Source organism: Leopardus geoffroyi, chromosome B1 (assembly GCF_018350155.1).
Source record: "Leopardus geoffroyi isolate Oge1 chromosome B1, O.geoffroyi_Oge1_pat1.0, whole genome shotgun sequence".
Taxonomy (NCBI): Eukaryota; Metazoa; Chordata; class Mammalia; order Carnivora; family Felidae; genus Leopardus; species Leopardus geoffroyi.
This window is the reverse complement of record NC_059327.1, coordinates 82,096,831-82,117,402: the sequence shown is the minus strand read 5'-3', so window position 1 is coordinate 82,117,402 and position 20,572 is coordinate 82,096,831. Positions and strand designations below refer to the sequence as shown.

General features: G+C 38.0%; 1 protein-coding gene across 3 annotated transcripts in view; it reads left to right on the top strand.

The window, feature by feature from the left end:
* The window catches only part of LOC123591930 (hedgehog interacting protein), a 96,265-nt gene that overhangs the window by 58,613 nt on the left and 17,080 nt on the right, over positions 1-20,572 (top strand). For all 3 annotated transcript variants that reach the window (XM_045466614.1, XM_045466607.1, XM_045466620.1), the window contains exons 5-11: positions 70-221; positions 608-781; positions 1,396-1,539; positions 4,830-4,951; positions 7,221-7,344; positions 8,311-8,441; positions 11,547-11,628. In XM_045466614.1, coding sequence (XP_045322570.1) covers positions 70-221; positions 608-781; positions 1,396-1,539; positions 4,830-4,951; positions 7,221-7,344; positions 8,311-8,441; positions 11,547-11,628 — 929 coding nt within the window. The remainder of the gene's footprint in view (positions 1-69; positions 222-607; positions 782-1,395; positions 1,540-4,829; positions 4,952-7,220; positions 7,345-8,310; positions 8,442-11,546; positions 11,629-20,572) is intronic.

Genomic DNA, 20,572 nt, shown 5'->3' with positions numbered 1-20,572 from the left:
GTTCCAGTTGAAACACAATAAGGAACATAATTAACTTCACAATTCTTTGTGTTTTTCATTTGACTGCAGGGAGGAGATGAAAGGGGTCTGCTAAGCCTCGCATTCCATCCCAATTACAAGAAAAATGGAAAGCTGTATGTGTCTTATACCACCAACCAAGAACGGTGGGCTATCGGGCCTCATGACCACATTCTTCGAGTTGTGGAATACACAGTATCCAGGTATCACTCACTACAATGCACTGAGGCATAAATATTTTTCAATCTTATCTTCTCATTATCTCTTCCTAATTATTTTAGAAACAAAGGTGACCGTGATTAAACCACAATCTCCACCTTGCTGAAAACCCCCTATGTGTCCTTAAGGAGAATTGAGAAAAATGATAGCTTTGGCACTTTTCCTCTCTTATCTTTCAGCTTAGGTGCTACTTCTGAAACTTAGAAAATAACGTAATTTTTCAGTAGTTTTTATTAGTTCCATTTCAAGCATGTTTCCTTATTTACATGCCAAGTGTTTGCTCCCCTAATTTGTGTACCATTTTTACCTTCTAGTGGATTCACCTAAACACCTTTAACAATCATGGTATTGTTTCCTCCCCCCAATGTAGAAAAAATCCCCATCAAGTTGATTTGAGAACAGCCAGAGTATTTCTTGAAGTGGCAGAACTCCACAGAAAGCATCTAGGAGGGCAACTGCTCTTTGGCCCTGAGGGCTTTTTGTACATCATTCTCGGTGATGGGATGATCACACTGGATGATATGGAAGAAATGGATGGGTTAAGGTAAAAAAGAAAACAAAACCAAAAACGTTCCCCTTGATGTTCAAATGTCTTAAGTGTCAGCCAGGGAAAAAGGGTCAGAGCAGTGAGTTAAGAGCTGTCTTTGGGAAAAAAAAAAAAAAAAAAAAAAAAGAACCGTCTTTGAATTATGTCTCCTTGGTTAAACTTTTCTTATGGGTGTTTGTATTTGTAAAATGAAGAAAAATTCAGTTATATGCTGATGATATTTTTGGAAGTCGCTATACCCAGATGCTCTAGAATGCATCAGTGCTACGTGGTTTGCACAATACACAGGCTGGACGCACAAGGTCCAGTGGCGCTTCTGGGGGCGCAGAAAATCCAGGGATTGGCAAAAACTAAGGAACAGCTGCAAAATGTAGCACGCTGCTGATGCTGTAGTCCTCGGCCACTACTCAGCTGTGTCAAGGTGCTGCCATTTGTGTGAAACCAAACTGCCCCGGTTTCCTTTCCCCACGATATGGAATTCATAACTTTAATAATTTTGTCTCAAATGGGGGAATGATTCTTTTGACTGTCGAGCGACCTTCCCACATTTAGGTTAGGTAAACTATGTAACAAAAGCAGAAAACACTGACCCTCTTTGTCCAATTTCTCAGTGATTTCACAGGGTCGGTGCTGCGGCTGGACGTGGACACAGATATGTGCAACGTGCCTTATTCCATCCCCAGAAGTAATCCGCACTTCAACAGCACCAACCAGCCCCCGGAAGTGTTTGCGCACGGCCTGCACGATCCAGGCAGGTGAGAACACGACCTGCCCCCCTCCCCCACCACCCCGCACCTGCTATAAACCCGAGCCCGGCCAGGATTCGGGAACTGGAAAAAGAATGAGGGGGGGCCAGGCACCGAGCAGCCACGGGTGGTGTCCAAGGTTGCACCTGTAAAATCACACCAGCTCATTATCTCAGCACTCTTTCTTCTATTAATGTGTGAAGCAGATTGAGACGGCAGATTAGACATATGGAAGAGAACAAATTCATGGAGGAAAAGTGCCTTAAAGTTCTAGAGTGTTGTTTTTAAACACTATTGGACTAGTGTAATGATTAAGAGTTCCGTTTTTCAGATTTAGATGATAAACTTTTTAATTTTTCTCCTTAAACCCCTCTAAATGAAATTTTCCACACGCACTGAATGGGGGTGGTAACAGCTTTTGAGGATGCTGTCATGATTAAATGAAAATCTAGAAAAAAAGCAAAGTAGAGTGCCCGACACACCTGATAGGTTTTAAATAAATTGTGTTTCTTATTACAGCTTCACTTAAATATGATGATGCAGTATGAGTTTGTAAGGAGTTGAGCTCCATGTTCACATTTTTCCACCTGAAAAAAAAATTATAAGTAGCGAAGGAATTCATACTGACTGTTTACTACAATGAACTATAAAGAAAGGAACACTGAGATGTATGTAGAGTGAGAAATTTGGGGTACACTTAAAAAATGCTATGGAGTATAATATAGCAATTCTGTGATGAAAGCTTCATCCAATCTGTGGTCTCTTATCCATACTATGGGATATTTGGCCACATTCATTCATTTACTAGCTAAGTTATTATTGCTATTTAATGTTTATTGAGTGTTCACTATGTGCAAGGTGAGTATTTCTCAAACTTTTTATTTTTATAATCCCTCATGCCCTTCATCTCCCCTCCATCAAAGTCCAAGTCTACAGTTCATTTCCTTTTTGGCATCTCAGCAGATCTTAAAATCTGTGCGACAGGGAGTACTTACGGTGGGTTCAGGATGTGGAGGAAACTGTCACATTCCATTCCTATAGCTCAGAACTCGCAGATACCACCGCAAAGCAGCACTTTGAAGTTGAGCAGCCTGAGTCACCACAATCCCACTGGAGCTTTCGTGCAACCTTCCAGGGGTCCTGGACCCTCAGTGCAAAAACACAGGATGAGGCACTTTACAGACCTTGCATATGGCAGGATGCCTATGCTGTAGAGTCTTACCTCCTCCGGCAGCAGAGAGCTTAAGGGAAACTGCACCTCCCTTCAAGAGTATTTCAAGCGGAGAAAGATTTAATAAAGCAGAAAAGAAAGTAAAACAATGCTTGGCTAAAAGTAAAGCTGACTTGTGTTAAGTACCTTGGGGCAGAGTGCTGAACTCAGTATCTTACGCACATTATCTCATTTGTGACATTCAGCAGTACTCTGAGGTCCTGCTGACATTAGATACCACTCTTTTTCTTTCTTTTTTTTTTTTTAAAGACTTCAATTTTAAAGACAGAAACATTGGGCAGAAGGTACAGAGATTTCCCACATGTCCGCTGCCCCCACACATGCCCAGCCTCCCCATTAGCAACATCCCCACCAGAGTATTCCATGTGTTACAATGGATGAACCTACATGGACACATCATTATCACCCAAAGTCCAAAGTTTACATTAGGGTTCACTGGGGATTGTATGTTCTGTGGACTTGGACAGATGTATAAGGACCAGTTCCCATGTGTACCCACCTCTTTTTTTTTTTTTTTTTCTGAAAAGAAACTAAAGGTTAGAAAGGTCAAGTGGTTCCCAGTGGACATAGTATTCAGACAGAGGTAGGCCTGATGGCATCCGGCATCTCCACCTTTGGGAGACCTGGCCTTTTCTTCCAGATTTGTTCTTTTCTTGATTGAAAGTGGTCAAACCTTCTTTTGTCATAGTTCCTCCATCTTAAAAAGAAAGGCAAGATGGGAAAATGTTCTCCCTATCCATGGATTTAGTTCCACCTTAAGTCACATCACGTCTGTGTCGTGTTCCCTGCCAGGCATTGTACTCTGTGAATCGTTGAATTAAAGACAATAAAGGGACTGTTGCCACGGAACAACTAACTCATCTTTGGCAGGTCAGGCTTAGAGTTTCCCTATTATGAATGGGATCATTTGGATGCAACAGTTTTTATTTTGTGGCTGTTATTGTTGTTGAGATGATTGCTGTGTGTGACTCTTAACATGTCTTAAGCCCCAGAACCTACTCCCAGGTTGTTTTGTTTTCTAGTTTATTTAGTAGCCCCAAAGATTTGGTTTGGTTGTTAAGTCATTAATGTATTTTGTTGACCTAAAGGAGTGATTCCCAATGGGATTATTTTGCCCCCAGAGAATATTTGGCAATGCCTAGAAACATTTTTGGTTTTCACAACTCTGGAGGAGGGGTTCATGCCACCGACATGCTGCTAACCGTTGTACATGCTCAGTACAGAACCTCCTCCTTCCAGTTTCCCGCTCAAAGAATGATCTGACTCAAAATGTCAAGAATGTCAAAGTTGAGAAACCTGAAAACAAAGCAACACTGTTTTCCACATTTGTGAGAACTTCAGAAGTAATTATATTATACAGCTTCATTCTTCTCGCAACCCAAACTCCACATGCCCAGTCCCTCATTGACTTAAACATTCAACAAATATTGAGCCCCTCTGATATTCCTGGGTTTGAATTAGGTAACAGAAACACAGTGATAAAGAAGTTGGAAGGGGTCCCTGCGCTAATGGAGTTGACAGTTGGTGGCTTAAGTCATAGAAATATTCTAACCCCAGATTGGGGGTGACGTGAAGGCACAGTCAATGTAACATAAAAGACTTCAGTGGTTGTGGGGACCAGCTTTATTTTATACCTTACATTGTAGTGCACGCTTTGCAGCTTGAGCTTTAGAATATAGCCATTCCATGTAAAAACACAAAACAAAGACCAAAACGAAGCCTGTTTTGTGTATCGCAGATGTGAGTTGCTGCTGCTGAAGGGTCTCCTACCTTCCCAGCATGTTATATATGCGATAGTCCTTAATAACAGCACCAACAAATGTTTCAAGTCAGTGTGTATGTTCATACTAGCGAGAGATACCAAGGAATATTAGGAAATATTCTCCAGAGATCATTTAGCTTCAGCAGAGTGAACAAACAAATCAGGATGTTTCTGCTGAGGATCCAAAGGAAATAGACCATAGGGTCCTTGCCAGCCCACCAAGGGGTTCCTCTGTCAGGAATCTCCAGTCTCAGTTTAGAAAATACCGTGGTAGGAATTCATGGATGTCTCCTTTTTGTTATGCAGATGTGCTGTGGATCGACATCCCACTGATATAAACATCAATTTAACAATACTTTGTTCAGACTCCAATGGAAAGAACAGATCATCAGCCAGAATCCTACAGATAATAAAGGGGAAAGACTATGGTAAGTAGAACATAATTTGTTGATTTGGCTTTAATTCGGGCTTTGTTTTACTTTAGCATATTCATTGAAGAGAAAAGGATTTCTACAAAATGAGCTTTTGGGAAGGCATAAACACACTGACCCAACAGTGGTAAGCGAGTAAATTGCACACGTTTTTAAAGGTCCAGTGACTCTTATGAGCCCCAGGAATTCCATTTGGGTAATTATCTTTCCAATGGATTAAACTGTGCTCTGTAGGTGCAAAAAATTTAATGGACCTTCAAAAATTAGCTGTTTATATTTTGCTCCTCTGAGAGTCAAGATGAGTAACTTCTAATATAAGGCAGAACTTGTCATAACATCTTATATACAGTGGAAAAAAACAAGTTAAAGGTAAGAAATTCCTCAATCCCCAATATTCTAGTCTCCACAATTAGAAAAATTGTGTTTCAAATAGTAATGTAATTTCTTTAAGATACCCATTGTTGAAGAAAACAAAGTAATTGACATGTAAAAACATGTTATTTACCCACGTCATGAAAATGGAATGTTTAGACATTACTTTTACTAACATGATTACTAGAATGTTTTAGAGATATATATACAAAATAAAGTTGGATAATAATGAAGTCCAAAAATCTTAATATTTTTCAGTGTTTTATTATTTACTCTTTTTGGAGGAAGCAATATATCAAAATTATTATGATTCAGGGAACACAGTAGATTAAGATTATTAAATTGATTGCTTCTTCTATTTACTCATTCAATACAGATATTTATTTAGCACCAGGAATGAAGCAGCTGTGTTAGTTCATGTGGTATTCAGTTATTTTACTTTATTTTTTTTTTCAGGTATTCGTGTGTGCGCGCACACACATCTTATAAAAGCCAAACCAAAGAATAATGTGGTTTGGGAAAAAAATCTCATGAGTCACTAGTTTGATGGAATTTTGGCTATATTTGTAGATTAAACTAAATTCCCTAATCACATTAATTGGGCCTCAGCTGAAACTGGCTACAATATTGATAGCCTTATATTTATGTTTTCAAAACACATCCACAGAATCCCCTCACAATGTATACATATATCAAATCACCACAATGTATACTTTAAATATTTTATAATTTTATTTGTTATCTTTACTTCAATAAAGCAGAAAACAGAAACGAGAACAAAATAACCACGTGTCAGTACTGACTACATGCCAGCCCCTATAGTAACATTATAAATTTGATTCATTTCATTCACGGAACAACTCCGTGTGATAGGCACTATTATTGGCCACATTGTACAGATGGGGAAACTGAGACACAAAAAGGTTAATTATCATACAACGTAAGTGGCAGGGCCTGGATTTAAACCCAAGCTGACTGACTCCAGAGTTCATGACCTGGAAGTTATGCTTCCTTGCAGTGCACTAGTTAAAACTTAATCTTTCCTACTTTTTATAATATATTCACCCTAATTACATGGGAAGGGACAATTACTTTAAAATTACTGTCTCTCCACCAAAGTTTTTGCCTAAAATACTGCCTGTTGATAGTGACTTATTTGACATTAAGCACATAAGTAGCAATTTTCAGATTAATTTGCAACTGGCTTTAGATCTTTTCCATTGCAATTAGTGTACATGAATTCAAGTATATAATGGCATGCATGGAAAGATTGAGATATGTGACTATACACATGTAATTTTAAAAAGAATGGCTGCAGTAGACTTTGTTAACCATACAACTCTATAAACAAAACTCTTAAAATAGTTTAAATGAAGATATTACTTGAGTGATAATGTTTTTAAATATACAAATGCGGTTTTAAGGACCTTTTATTTCCGTTAAAATATGAACTCTCCAACATTTTATATAACTTGACAGAAGTCTGGATTAATTTACTACATATATGCAAAAGCATTTCTACAAAAAAAATCAACACAAAAAAATTATAATTTTTTAAAAGTCTTTGGTTCTTAAGTAAATAACCATGATTTCCACAATATCCAGATTCTAATGTCACTGAAAATTTGGTATGTGTGACAATTATAACAGCAAAGCATTCACAGAGCATTCCCGTTTCAGTACGATGCACATGGAGAGTCTTAATATTTGATATGGTTTAAGCAACGGGAATTATTTCTACTAAATATCTACAACAAGGGTTCTGCTTGTGTACTGTGGAACATACTTCAAATGTAAAAATAAATGACCATAATAGTATTACTTGGCCTACATTACTTTTATTTCATAAAAAATATGTTTCATTTGATCTAATGTTACATTTATTTCTTTCCAGAAAGTGAGCCATCACTTTTAGAATTCAAGCCATTCAGTAATGGTCCTTTGGTGGGTGGATTTGTTTACCGAGGATGCCAGTCTGAAAGACTGTATGGAAGCTATGTGTTTGGAGACCGGAATGGGTAGGTTTCCTGGTACCATAATTTCATGTATCAAATGACATATCCATCAATTAGTGGGCAAACTGCCATAAAATATTCAAATGATTGTCTCCCTTTGGGGGTCAGGTCAGGTACACACATAAAGACTATTATTTTCTTTTAGTTCATTATCTATGGTGGTTTTGTTAAAGAACTTCCTAAGAGATGTTTTTTAAACAAATTTGATTAAATTCATAATATAATTTTTAAGAGCAGAGAGGTCTTCATATGGACTTTGCATATGATGTAAGCTTTTCCCTTCATCCTTAACATAAATTTACCATGATAATGAGTTACTTGAAAACTATTGTTATACACGAGTTGTGCAAGTATTTTCCAAATTATTTGGAAATTGGAAGGCTAAGAATTTTTGTTTTTGCCATACTTTTTAGGACTTTTAACAATAGAACTCAGTTTGTCTTTATTGGTAAGAATACTACAAAGTTACATTTTAGCCTAATTTTTAGAGGTCACATTGTGGATAATTAGAAGGAACTCTGTGATGAAACCCAAATTAAGAACCTTGTTTCCCGAGTCACTGGCATTCAGGCATATGGCAGAGCTGATATGCTTGGTCACTAAAAGGAACTAGAAAAGTGTACTGACCCCATGATCTTCCCCCTGTCCCTCTCTCTGATTAATAGCACAGCATGGAGTCTAGTCCTGGAGAGGAAGTATCATTCTCTGGATGAAGGGGAGGGCTTTTCTCATACTCAGGTACTTTTAGTGCCCCCCTCCAAACAAAATATTATCTTTAAGTACTTTCTCCCTACATGAGAATTTCAGAGTATTTGCACACATTATGGGCTATATTACTTTTCCTTTTAGAAGCCAGGTTCATGGCACAACAATTATTTATTGTGAACTTTATTCTAAGCCTTTTATTTATTTATTTTTTTAAGCAAACGCCTATTTTCACTGTAAGTTTACGGTATGTTTTTGTTGTAGGAATTTCTTAACCCTCCAGCAAAGTCCCGTGAGCAAGCAATGGCAAGAAAAACCACTCTGTCTCGGCAACAGTGGTTCCTGTAGAGGTTACTTTTCAGGTCACATCTTGGGATTTGGAGAAGATGAATTAGGTACTGTACAAACCATTTCTATTAAGTTGCTTTCTCACTCCCTTGCCCAAGAGGCTTTGTTTTAATAAGAAGAACAATCTTGTCCTCCATTTGCTGACAATGGTAACCTGCAGCAAAGATGACCCACTGTGGAGGTTAGAGATGGCCCAGTCACGTGTTCTTTCCCAATGAGCTTTCCCTGGGCATCTTTTAGTCTTATCTCCACTCCAGAAATATAAAAGTAACAAAGCAGGAAAATGGAAGGCAAGAACAAAAGAGAATTTTTGAGTCCTAAAGAGAGAAAATCTTAAATATCTACTTAAACTTTAAGTAAAGCTGTGTCATTTGTTTCTATTCTCTATCTGAAAGCCTTTCCATGTCTCTTGGAACAAATTTTTAAAAAATTGTTGCAATCTGAGTCTCACCTTATCCTCTATTTCTGATTTTTTTTAATCCATTGGGACATGCAATTTGTGTAAGATAAGCTGAAGTTTTAGATCTGCTTTCCAACAGAATAAAAATGATCTTCTGAATGACAATCTATGGGATAACACATAATATGTTTGTTCATATTTTATCAAAATGTATGTAACTTACAAGCAAATAGAAGTTGAAATTGGAATGCGATCAAAGAGAAAAAATGCTACTGATTTTAAATTATAGAGATAAACATAGCTTTCATAATGACACTGTTGAAAGGTCAGCACCCAAACAAACCATGGCTACTATGCTCCCCCAGGCTGAGAGATGAATTTTAGGTGTTAAGAAAGAAGAGTTGTGTTTCCCATCTGAATCCGAATATTTTCTCTAGAAGTCCAGCTTTGGTTTTATTACATCAAATGGGGAATTCATAAGTAAATAGTTTTATGCCATTCACTTAGTTTAACAAGGGACTTAACATGGATTTCAGAGCCACAGGAATACAAGGATTTAAAAAAGAGAAGTCCAATCTGTTCTTTTCTTGTTCCAACATTGAAAACATTTACAATTAATTTTCCCTTGGTATCTCCTAGCCCGCTCAGAAAAACCAAAGAGATACCCTTTTCCACTGAAATACTCTGTAATGTAATTTAAATTTCATTGGCAAACCCTGGTTTTAAAATATAAATGAGGATTAAATTGTTTGTGGCAGAGTTACAAATGAATATTTAGATGTTGTGACTGAATCATTCTGAGTTCCCCAGACCTTACTGCAAATGACTCACCATCAATCATCCTGTTAGTGTCACCACCGTTGGTCAAAATATCCAAACATCTATCTGCACTTAATACTATGTTGGGAGTAGACCTAACAAATGAAGCATATACAATCCTTACTGTCAAAAGCTACAGCATCGTGTATACTTTATAATTAAAATTAAACTGGCTTTCACTGAATTATGCCTTAATGTGATACTCTTTGGCTTTAATTAAGAGCCCTATGGTGGTGCCTGGCTGGCTCAGTTGGGGGAGCATCCAACTCTTGATCTCAGAGGCATGAGTTCAAACTTCACGTTGGGTGTAGAGATTACTTAAGAGGGCACCTGGCTGGCAAAGCCTGAGGAGCATCCAACTCTTGATCTCAGGGTCATGGGTTCGAACCCCATGTTGGGTGTACACATATGTATATGTGTGTGTGTGTGTGTGTGTGTGTGTATATATATATATATATATATATATAAAGAGAGAGAGAGAGACATATCTATCTATATATAGTGTCAACTGGTAAATGCTTTGGAGAAAAGTCCCATTGTGAAGAGGGTTGGGAGCAGTGCAATTTTAAATAGTGCAGTCAGAAAAGATGATATTTATGTACAGACTTGAAGGGGGAAAGAAAAGCCAACCTAGTGGAGATCTAGTGAAGGACAGGAGGCTGGGACAACTTGGGACAGATGCTGTGACAGGTAGAGCCTGGAACAGAAGCTGAGATAGGAACTGAGTCAGGAGCCTGACGAAGAGCCTGAAACTGGGGGGGCCTCCTTAGACAGGAGCCTGGCACAGGTGCTGCCTCATGTGTACAAAGCCAGGAGGCCACTGTGGCTAGGAAGGAGTGAACAAGAGGGTGAAGCATAGCACATGAGGTCAGAGCAATAAGGGGAGGCATCATAGGCCACTGCCAGGACTTACTTTTGCTCTGAGAGAGATTAGAAGCCATTGGAAGTACTGAAACAAAGGAACGTGATCCAACTTAAATGACGTAACTTGCTTTAAGGATTTTCTGTGGACGGTATGTTGAAATTAAACATGGAAGAACAAGGGAGAAGCAGGGAGATCAGTTAGGAGGCTCCTGCCCTAATCCAGGACACACTGGTATCTGCTTGTTCTGGAATAGTAGTAGGATGTGGAGACAAGTGACTGAATTCTGGATGCACTGTGAAAGTAGACTTGTGAGACTCTCATAATCTTTTTTTTTTTAATGTTTATTTTTGAGAGAGAGAGAGAGAGTAGGGGAGGGGCAGAGAGAGAGAGAGAGAGAGAGAGAGAGAGAGAGACAGAATCTGAAGCAGGCTCCAGGCTCTAAGCTGTCAGCACAGAGCCTGATACGGGGTTCAGACCCACCAATGGTGAGATCATGACCTGAGCCGAAGTCGGATGCTTAACCGACAGAGCCACCCACGTGCCCCAGAGACTCTCATAATCTTTAGGCAAGTGATTTTCTTGAGGCTGTGAGGAGATATATAGAGAGATACAGATACATGACATATACATGCGCATGCACATACACACATATACACACACATACATATATACATATGTACATACATACGTATACATATGTACAAATAGATACAAAAATAAATATAAAATATCCATTTATTGGGACATCTGGGTGCCTTAGTTGGTTAAGCCAACTTGGACTCAGGTCATGATCTCATGGTCTGTGGATGTGAGCCCCACGTTAGGCTCTGTGCTGACAGCTCAGAGCCTGGAGCCTGCTTCAGATTCTGTGTCTCCCTCTCTCTCTGCCCCTCCCCTGTTCACACTCTGTCTCACTCTCTTTTTCTCAAAAATAAATAAACATTAAACAAATTGAATAAATAAATAAAACAAAATATCTATTTATTTATATGAAATAATCTGCTTCGACAATAGGAAGTAAGGCTTTATAATACTGTAAATTAACTTACTGTATTTCACTTTTCACAGGTGAAGTTTACATTCTATCAAGTAGTAAAAGTATGACCCAGACTCACAATGGAAAACTCTACAAAATTGTAGACCCCAAAAGGTGAGATCTCTTTATATTCCTTTAAGTCAAGTAGTTTGTCCAAGTTGTTTTAGTGTCTTCACATTGAGGATGATGAATTGCAATTAGCAATCAACAAAGATGAACACTTCTGCCTTGTCCATATGCCAAGTGCTATCCTGGGAGAACCCTCCACTCCAGTCTATGAGGGCTAGACTTGACCCTGCTGAACTTTATAAGCCCCATTGTGTCCACATATTCATGTCATTCTTGTTGCCATCGGAGAGCAACATTCGATTTGTGGAATCAGCATCCTCAGTTACATGCCAGAAGAGGACCCTAATGTGAAAGGTATTGGCTTTCATGTTGGAAGCAATAAACCTTCCTCTTTCTAGAAAACTAGAAACATATTGGCAGACATTATAGCTATTCAGTATGATTTTTTTTTTGTCAGGTAATCAAGATAAGCTATTTGGCAGTTTCAACATCTGAGCCTCATTTCAAAACTATCTGGAAGCTCACAGCTGCCATGCAAGCTAATGTGACTAAACAAATGGAAACTAAAGAAATGTTGTCATTTACTGCAGCAAGAAGAAGATTTGATGTTTAATCTTCTATTTTTATTTTTTTAATGTTTATTTATTTTTAAAAGAGAGAGAGAGAGACAGAGACAGAGCATGAGCAGGAGAGGGGCAGAGAGAGACAGAATCTAAAGCAGGCTCCAGGCTCTGAGCTGTCAGCACAGAGCCCGACGCGGGGGCTCCAACTTGTGAACTGCGAGATCATGACCTGAGCCGAAGTCAGATGTTTACCTGACTGAGCCACCCAGGCATGCCTAATTTTTATTTTTTTAATGTTTATTTATTTATTTTGAGAGAGACAGAGAATATGAGCGGGGGAGGGGCAGAAAGAGAGGGAGAGAGAAAGTCCCAAGCAGGCTCCAAGTTGTCAGTGCAGAGCCTAACAAGGGGCTGGATCTCAAGAACCATGAGATCATGACCTGAGCTGAAATCAAAAGTTGGACTGAGCTACCCAGGTGCCCCGAATGTTTAATCTTTTAAATAACATATTTATCCCCCTTGCTCTTTTCCACCGACACATCACAACATTGTTATCTTGAATCATAATTAGTCAGTTCTTAATTTCATGGATAAGTCGGAACTATCAGAAGCTGATAAAATTATATACTGTCAAATAGATATCAGCCATGAGTTTAGAAATAACTGTTACAGAACCTAGGTGTCCTCAAATACCACTACTGTTGAATGCACTGTTGCCAGACTCTAGCTCCACCAGGGTGTGAATTTCAAAATCTTTCTGTATTAACTTATCTTCCTGAGCCCATTTGCGTATTTAAATTCCCAAATTTCACATCTCTTTAAAAAAATTTTTTTTAATGTTTATTTATATTTGAAGGAGAGAGAGACAGAGAGTGAGCGGGGAGGGGCAGAGAGAGAGGGAGACACAGAATCCAAAGCAGGCTCCAGGCTCCGAGCTGTCAGCACAGAGCCCTACGTGGGGCTTGAACCCTCAAGCTGTAAGATCATGACCGAGCTGAAGTCGGACACCCAACCACCTGAGCCACCCAGGGGTCCCTCACGTCTCTTTTAGAAGAATAAATTCCAATATCTAAAAAGTTTGCTAAAAGCAAATTTACACTTTAAAATATTATCTGTAAGTTATAGTGTATGTTTTTCTCCCAGAAAACAAAATAGAGAGTTTTGTCCTCTTCCCATACCACAAAACACTTTCTTGAGAAAAGTGTAAGTTAACATTGGTACTACAGAACAAAAAAAAAAGGAGTGATCAGTCCTAAATGGTCTCTTGGCGTATCATTTTCTTCCACGATAAGAGAAGCACCTATTTATATGTCGTAGATCTTTTCCTCCTTGGATGTGAAACGAATGTCCTCTTTGCGAAAAGCAAAGTGATGAATGAAAAAAATAACAGGCACTTCAGTGGTGGTTGAAGTTGGCAATATTAAGAACAAAAATCAAGCTAACGTTAATTCACAAAGTAAGCATTCTAATGATTCATAATGGTGTCTGTCTAGGGATTTCACTCAGATCTAATGCCCTTCGTTTCAAAATAGTCATTGTTATTTCATTAGGTTTGTCAAAGCTGATATGCTTTTACAAGCTTCCTGGTAGTCTTATAATGAGTTCTTCCTCCTTCTCACAAAATCTTTCTCTCGTCATCTGGATTGTTTAGTCTGCTGGTGGTGAGCTGAGGTGAATTTTACACCTTCAATCCATTATTCGTGTCTAATTAGCAGGGTTTCCATAAGGGACCTTGGCTTTGTGATCTGAGGGCCTCCTCTAGTAGGGTGGTCTCAGAGTGACATACCTGAAAAGTCCTGACTTCTCATTACAGTGCCTGTTTCTGCTGAGTCCTGTCATGTGTGGGGCCAGGGTTCAGATGTGTGTTTGGTTTTCAGAAGGTGGGGGTAGTAACAGTCCCAAACACACTGTCCTTGTACACAGGCATGGACATAAATTTTAAGATTAAACCAACTATAAGAAAACAAATGTTTTCATAAACATTTGTTGGGAGCCTCATGCTGTTTCAATTTGGATGCCAACGTTTATTATTATAGTATTTCTCCCTAGATGAGTTGAAGTTCTATAGAAGCAGACCCTTTAGTGTACGTGAACGGGATTATTTTAGAAACGTGAGCTAATTACTAGCTTAACATTGTTCAGGATGTCTGCTTGGGAGCCAAACTGTTTCTCCAAAACTTTTGAGAGAGAAATTGAAGAAAGAGCCTCATGAACTAAAGAAAACAATAGATAGACATTTCTTGTTATACCTAAAATCTAACTCAAATTAAAATCTTAGGTTAATTGTATTCTTGTGGAGGAGTTCCCAGACTTGTAACAATAATGTTTTCAGAATCATTACTTTCAAACAGCACTTGACTCATGGTCCTAGAAGAGAATAACACCAAATTATAAAATTTTTATATTCTATATTACATGTCATAGAAATTACATTCTTACTCACTATAAGATTTATGTTTTTTGTTTTTCCCTGCACACACACACACACATACTCACATATAACAAAGACGAGAGAGTTTAAAAACCATATGTAACATTCTTAAGTCATTTTGGCAAAACTAGATTAGGTTACAGCATTAACCTCAGTCTATAAGGACAATTTGGCCTAATGCTATTTGTTACATAAGCATTTATGTAAGCTTAAAATTATTTTACACTGGGCATCCTTCTCAGAAAAGGATGGCAAGATAACCTGTTAGAAAAATCAAAACTCATTATTTATCATTTAAAAACATGCAAATTCAATAACACTACAACCAGGTTTTCCTAAACGTTAACTAGAACTCAGGAGTCATTTAAGGGAAAAGTAGAGAAAGAATGAATTTTCCTTCACGTTAGAACATTGAGGGGCACCTGGGTGGCTCAGTCAATTAAGTGTTCGACTTCGGCTCAGGTCATGATCTCTCAGTCCATGAGTTCGAGCCCCGCGTCGGTCTCTGTGCTGACAGCTCAGAGCCTAGAGCCTGCTTCAGATTCTGTGTCTCCCTCCATCTCTGCACCGCCCCTGCTGGCACTCTGTCTCTCTCTCAAAAATGAATAAGCATTAAAAAAGTAAAAAGAACATTGAACACACTTCAGGAATATTGTCAAAGTTGAACCACTTGCATCTCGCGACAGAGTGGAGTTAGGATCAAGTCAATACCAATCACCCAGCTTCCTGAGTCAACTCACTGAATCCCCAAAAGTCTCTAATATTGGGTCCTGCCTGCCCCATCTAGGAGAGCTCCTTTGGCCAACAGTTCCAGAAAACAGATTTCGATACACTGAGTACAAGAGGTGGGCAATAATTTTAGTTTCACCAAAATTTAGTGCCATCTAAGACTAATCAAGACTAGGAACGAGTCCATTTGTCAGGACACAGAGTCAACTGGTCTTGTCTCTGAATTTTCCTTACCGAAGGACCCTGCATGAAGTTATTTAACTCTACTGTGCCCCTTTGCTCATCAAGAGAGTACAGCTGATCATTCTGCCCCTTCCTCATTTCTGTGGAGTGCCTTTGAAGATAGTTAAATAATACATTTAGAACATAGTGAATTCTGTGGTATTGTTGGTATTCATCCTATGCATTCAAGAATTATTTTCATGTGGAGCCCTTGGCTGGCTCAGTCGGAAGAGCGAGCGACCCTTGATCTCAGGATCGTGAGTTTGAGCCCGCGTTGGGTGTAGAGATCACTTAAATAAAACCTTAAGACAAAAACATGTACATAAAAAAAAGAATTATTTTAAGGTGATCTCTTCCGTTTTCAGGATCTCTTCCCCAAATTGGGGTAAAGATGTTGGTGGAGCTTTCAAGAGCTCTTAATACTTAGTTTCCAAATGTCCAAGCATCATGCCCTGGTTGCTTGCTCTGAATTAAATCTTTTCAGAACCAAACAAATGCTCCTGTGGGGTGGAAATTAAAGAATTCTAACAGTTACATACCATCCAAGATTTATTTTTATAGAACCTAATTTTTTTTCATACTGCTGCCAAAGATTCTTTAATTTTTGTGTCAGATGAACTTAAACCAAATGACCCCCCCCCTTTTTTTTTTTTTTTTTATTTTGAAACATTTCCAGGGTTATTTCTCCGGGAATCTGTAAAACAAAATTCTTCCTAATCATATTGATTTAATTACCATGTAGCCAGTCTTGCTCTATTTTAACATAGTGCTTATCTGTTATCCAGCCACGTCACACAAGACCATTCCCTTAAGAGGTCTACAAATTAACAATGCAAATTCCAGGCTTCAGAAGTCATCTTATAGAAACGTTGTATCTTCAGACTCCTGCAGTGACCAGTACCAAAACCTGCTCCCCATGCCTCCTCCCCATTTCTCCCCTCCATGGCCCTACTTACTGCCTTTTGTTTATTTTTTTCTTAATATCCTCATCCTACTCCTTATTATCCTGGATGCTGAAGAATACTTTAAAAAAAATCACTTCATAAGAGGAAATCAGTTGTTTATCCTTCGCATATGTCTCAGGGAGCCTGCACGCAGCCTGCCATCCTAAGGAAAGTCACACATAATAGAGAGGCTTTAGCCCAATAAGCCAGTCTAGTCCCAATTCATCAGTCAAAGTTTTATGCAAGTGGCCCCCCTAGGTTGATAAATCCCCACAGTGCCTGTTGACCCAGCTGCCGAGTCCTCTTGCCGCAGGCGGTGTTTTCATGGCCACCCTGACAGTAATACAAACTGTTTAGCAGCTCCATTGACCTTTCAACTATTAACAGGGACACAGGCTCCACTAGGGACTAGTTTTCAAACATGACAGAATTTCTTAACAGTAAAGGTCATGAACAAGTATATGCCCTATAAAAATCCATTCAGCATGGTGGATTTGAAGTCTAAAAGACAAGGATGCATGTTTTACATGTTTGTTATTATTCTTCTTCTACATATCGGATAACTACAAATGGATATATTCTTATCTGCCAGCTTGTATTTTATTCTTAATGAGCTATACTTTATGTTGCGATGCATAACACACTTTTGACTGACAAATCCTTTCTAAGCTGCTGTATAGCATTTGAAATTTTGAAGATAATATTACAAAAGAATGGGATAAGATCAAACTAAAAACTTCTATGAATGAAGGAGTATGCATGCATAATGTATGGTAATGACCTAAGAATAACTGGAATTTTGGTCATACTTTACTAAGATTTGCATATGGATGCATATGCACACACATTTAAGCCCACTCAGGTAAGCCACACCCTGCTGCTTAGAGCCCCCACCTATTTCCAAATAAATAGAAAATATTATTTAATAATTTATGAAAAAAATCATTGTCACTTAAAATGCTTCTATAAGGCGTTCTTTCTCTCTCTCTCTCACTTTTTCACTCTGTCTCTCTCTCTGTATATATACACATATATATGTATATCTCCATATATATACACACACACACATATATATATACATATGTATATCCATATATGTGTGTGTGTGTGTGTGTGTGTGTGTGTACCTTATTTCCTGGAGATGTGACATATGACCACAGCATTCAAGGGAATTTTAGTCTCTCTTAAACTATCAGTTTTGAAATGTTGAAATATCAACTCCTAGAATTAATTGTACAGATTGCAATGAAGACTTCATTGCCACCAAAAATGACAAATATGAATAATGAAGAATATATTCTTCAAAATGAGACTCTTTTGTTGAGTAGAAAATTCTTTTTTTTTTAATTTTTTTGTTTATGTTTATTTATTTTTGAGAGAGAGAGAGAGAGAGACAGAGCATGAGCAGGGGAGGGGCAGAAAGGGAGACACAGAATCCGAAGCAGGCTCCAGGCTCTGAACTGTCAGCACAGAGCCCAACACGGGGCTTGAACCCATGAACCATGAGATCATGACCTGAACCAAAGTCGGAAGTTCAACTGACTGAGCCACCCAGGCGCCCCAAGAGTTGAAAATTCTTAAAAGTTTTTCTTTTTAATTCCCATGTTACTCCCCTGCCTAGGGCAATGGTGAAGTCAGATATTATTAGATCTCCTAAATATTTTGTACTTTCATTGTAAGGCAATGTGTCATCAGATATTGCAGTAATTGAGATAAAAGCAGATTTAACCTTGCATAAAACAGCTCCATAAATTTGTAAAAAGATGTTTTCTAGAGGAAGGTGTACTTATTTATTTATTTATTTATTTAAGATTTTATTTTTAAGTAATCTCTACACCCAATATGGGGCTTGAACTTACAGCTTCAAGATCAAGATTCGCATGCTCTGCCAACTGAGCCAGCCAGGTATCCTGAGAAAGATGTACTTTTTAAAGGAAAAACTTCATCTTAGCATCTTTTCCTTCCCCCCTCCTTTTTTTTTTTTTTTTTTTTTTTTTTTTTACTAATTCAAAAAAAATCTGTTGCTTACACGACTTGTTTTTGTCAACACTGACAAATGAATCAAAAAATATAACAACCAAATTTGGGTATTTGTCACCCTCATGGTCTTGAAAGAGAATTTAAATCGACATTCTTGTGTTCTTTTAAAGACAGAAAGAAACTTGCATTGAATTTTTGCTTTCCATTTAAAACGTTTAGTGATGTTTAAAATTTCTGCCTTCCTATGATGTAAAATTACCTCTACAGCTTTATAAGTGAGAAAAAGATTTATTTATTTTTGGTGATTTCTCAAAGAAAATACTGTAGGCTTTTAAGTCTTTTGAATCATAATGTAATCAAGGTGTTTTAAATGCCTAGTTTCCCAATTACAGACATTTATTTAGTATCTAAGATTTCTTTTATTAATTGTGGTTTTATAAATTAAGTTTTTAAGTTAACAATTGCTTTTGAACATAAACTTCTGAACAGAGTAGATTTCCTTCTTTATATTAGGGAGCAATGGCATTGACTTTTCACTGTGCCCCAATTTTTCAGTTTTTATTTTTATCTTATCAGAGTAAGTATACTGTTACACTCCAGAATTAAATCAGGAGATTTAATCAATCTACAAGTATCTTTTACCTGTCTCCTGTGTTCAAGATATTGTATTATGTGCTACAGAGGGAGGATATAAATGAGAATTTAGTCCCAACCTCTAAGGAGCTAATTTTTACCTTAAATTGGGAGATTACATACATTATCAAAAACATAAATAGTATTATCTGAGATAAATAACACTTTGGGACAAAAAAAAAATATGTGAGAACATTGTACACTGTAACTTACAGTATTAATAGTCCAGAAAGCAATGGATACTGAGATGGGTAAGATTCACCATGATTTGGCTCCCTGGCCCAGTCCGTCCTGCTACACTGTGATTTTCTTTAACACTAACTCTCAGATAAAAGAGAACAATGACCATATAACATGGAAATTATGTAGCTTTTCAAGCAAGTAGGGCCATTATTAGAAGAAAAAGAACAAACCCTCAGGCTGGCTGTTGCAACGACAGAGGAGGCTTCTCAGCTCAGAGGTAAAATGAAAAATAAGTGCCTGCATGGGTGTTCCTCCCCAGAGATGCTTCCTGCAGCCCCTGCTCCATGCAGGTTGCACTTCCCAGGAGCTCACCACCATTTTGCTTTTGTGTGTCCCTAATCTCAGCTGAGGCAGCCTCCAGCTGTCCCAGCGGTCTCCCAAAGGTTCCAGGTTTTATTTTTTTAGTGCTGTAGTTACAAAGTTGCACAGATCTTGACGGGTCTTCCCCAACCCTATTCTTCACATAAACCCTATTATTTTTAGTATGCAGTTTTGTACCATAGAAGATTTTTCAGGAACGTGTACGTTGAATTAAAGTGGAGATGCCTATTTTTCTGTATTCATCGCTGATAATTGGGGTAGACCTGTTTCTGAATTTAGGACATTGAAAACATAATGCAATAGACATTGCAGGCAGTTTAAGAAAATTGGACTTTTTTTTTTTTTTCGGTAAAAGATGACATTATCATCTAGTTTCATTAATTATTTCTCCTAGGTTTTCCCTTTGAAGAAATACATAACTTTTCATTTCCCAATTTTTCCATGGAAATATATATACATTGAGTTAATCTGAGAAATTGAATGAAGGAGACCCATATACCCTCGTAGATACTTGTGTATTGTGGTGGTGGTATTTGGATGGTGAGATTAATAGGGGCTAAAATATGGGTACTTTGCTCCCTTTTTCCTAAAGAGGACCAGTTGAATGGAAAGAACACTACGCTAGGAGATAGTTCCAGACTACGTGTAACTAGTTGCATGAAAGCCATTTAATCTCTTTATACATGTACTGTGCCTGTAATTTGGGGAATAACAGGACTTGCCTTGCCTCATGAGGATAAAGTTGAATAGGAAATTACTGAAAAGTGTAGGTGGCTTCATTATTTGGTTTTATTATGGTTGCATCTTTAACCATAGAACAGAATTTAGTGATATTTGTGGAAGTTCTCATAATCTTATTAGCCCGAGGCAGCTAAACCTGTGGCTCCCTTCACCAAATCATCACTGCCTTTGCCCCTTTAGAA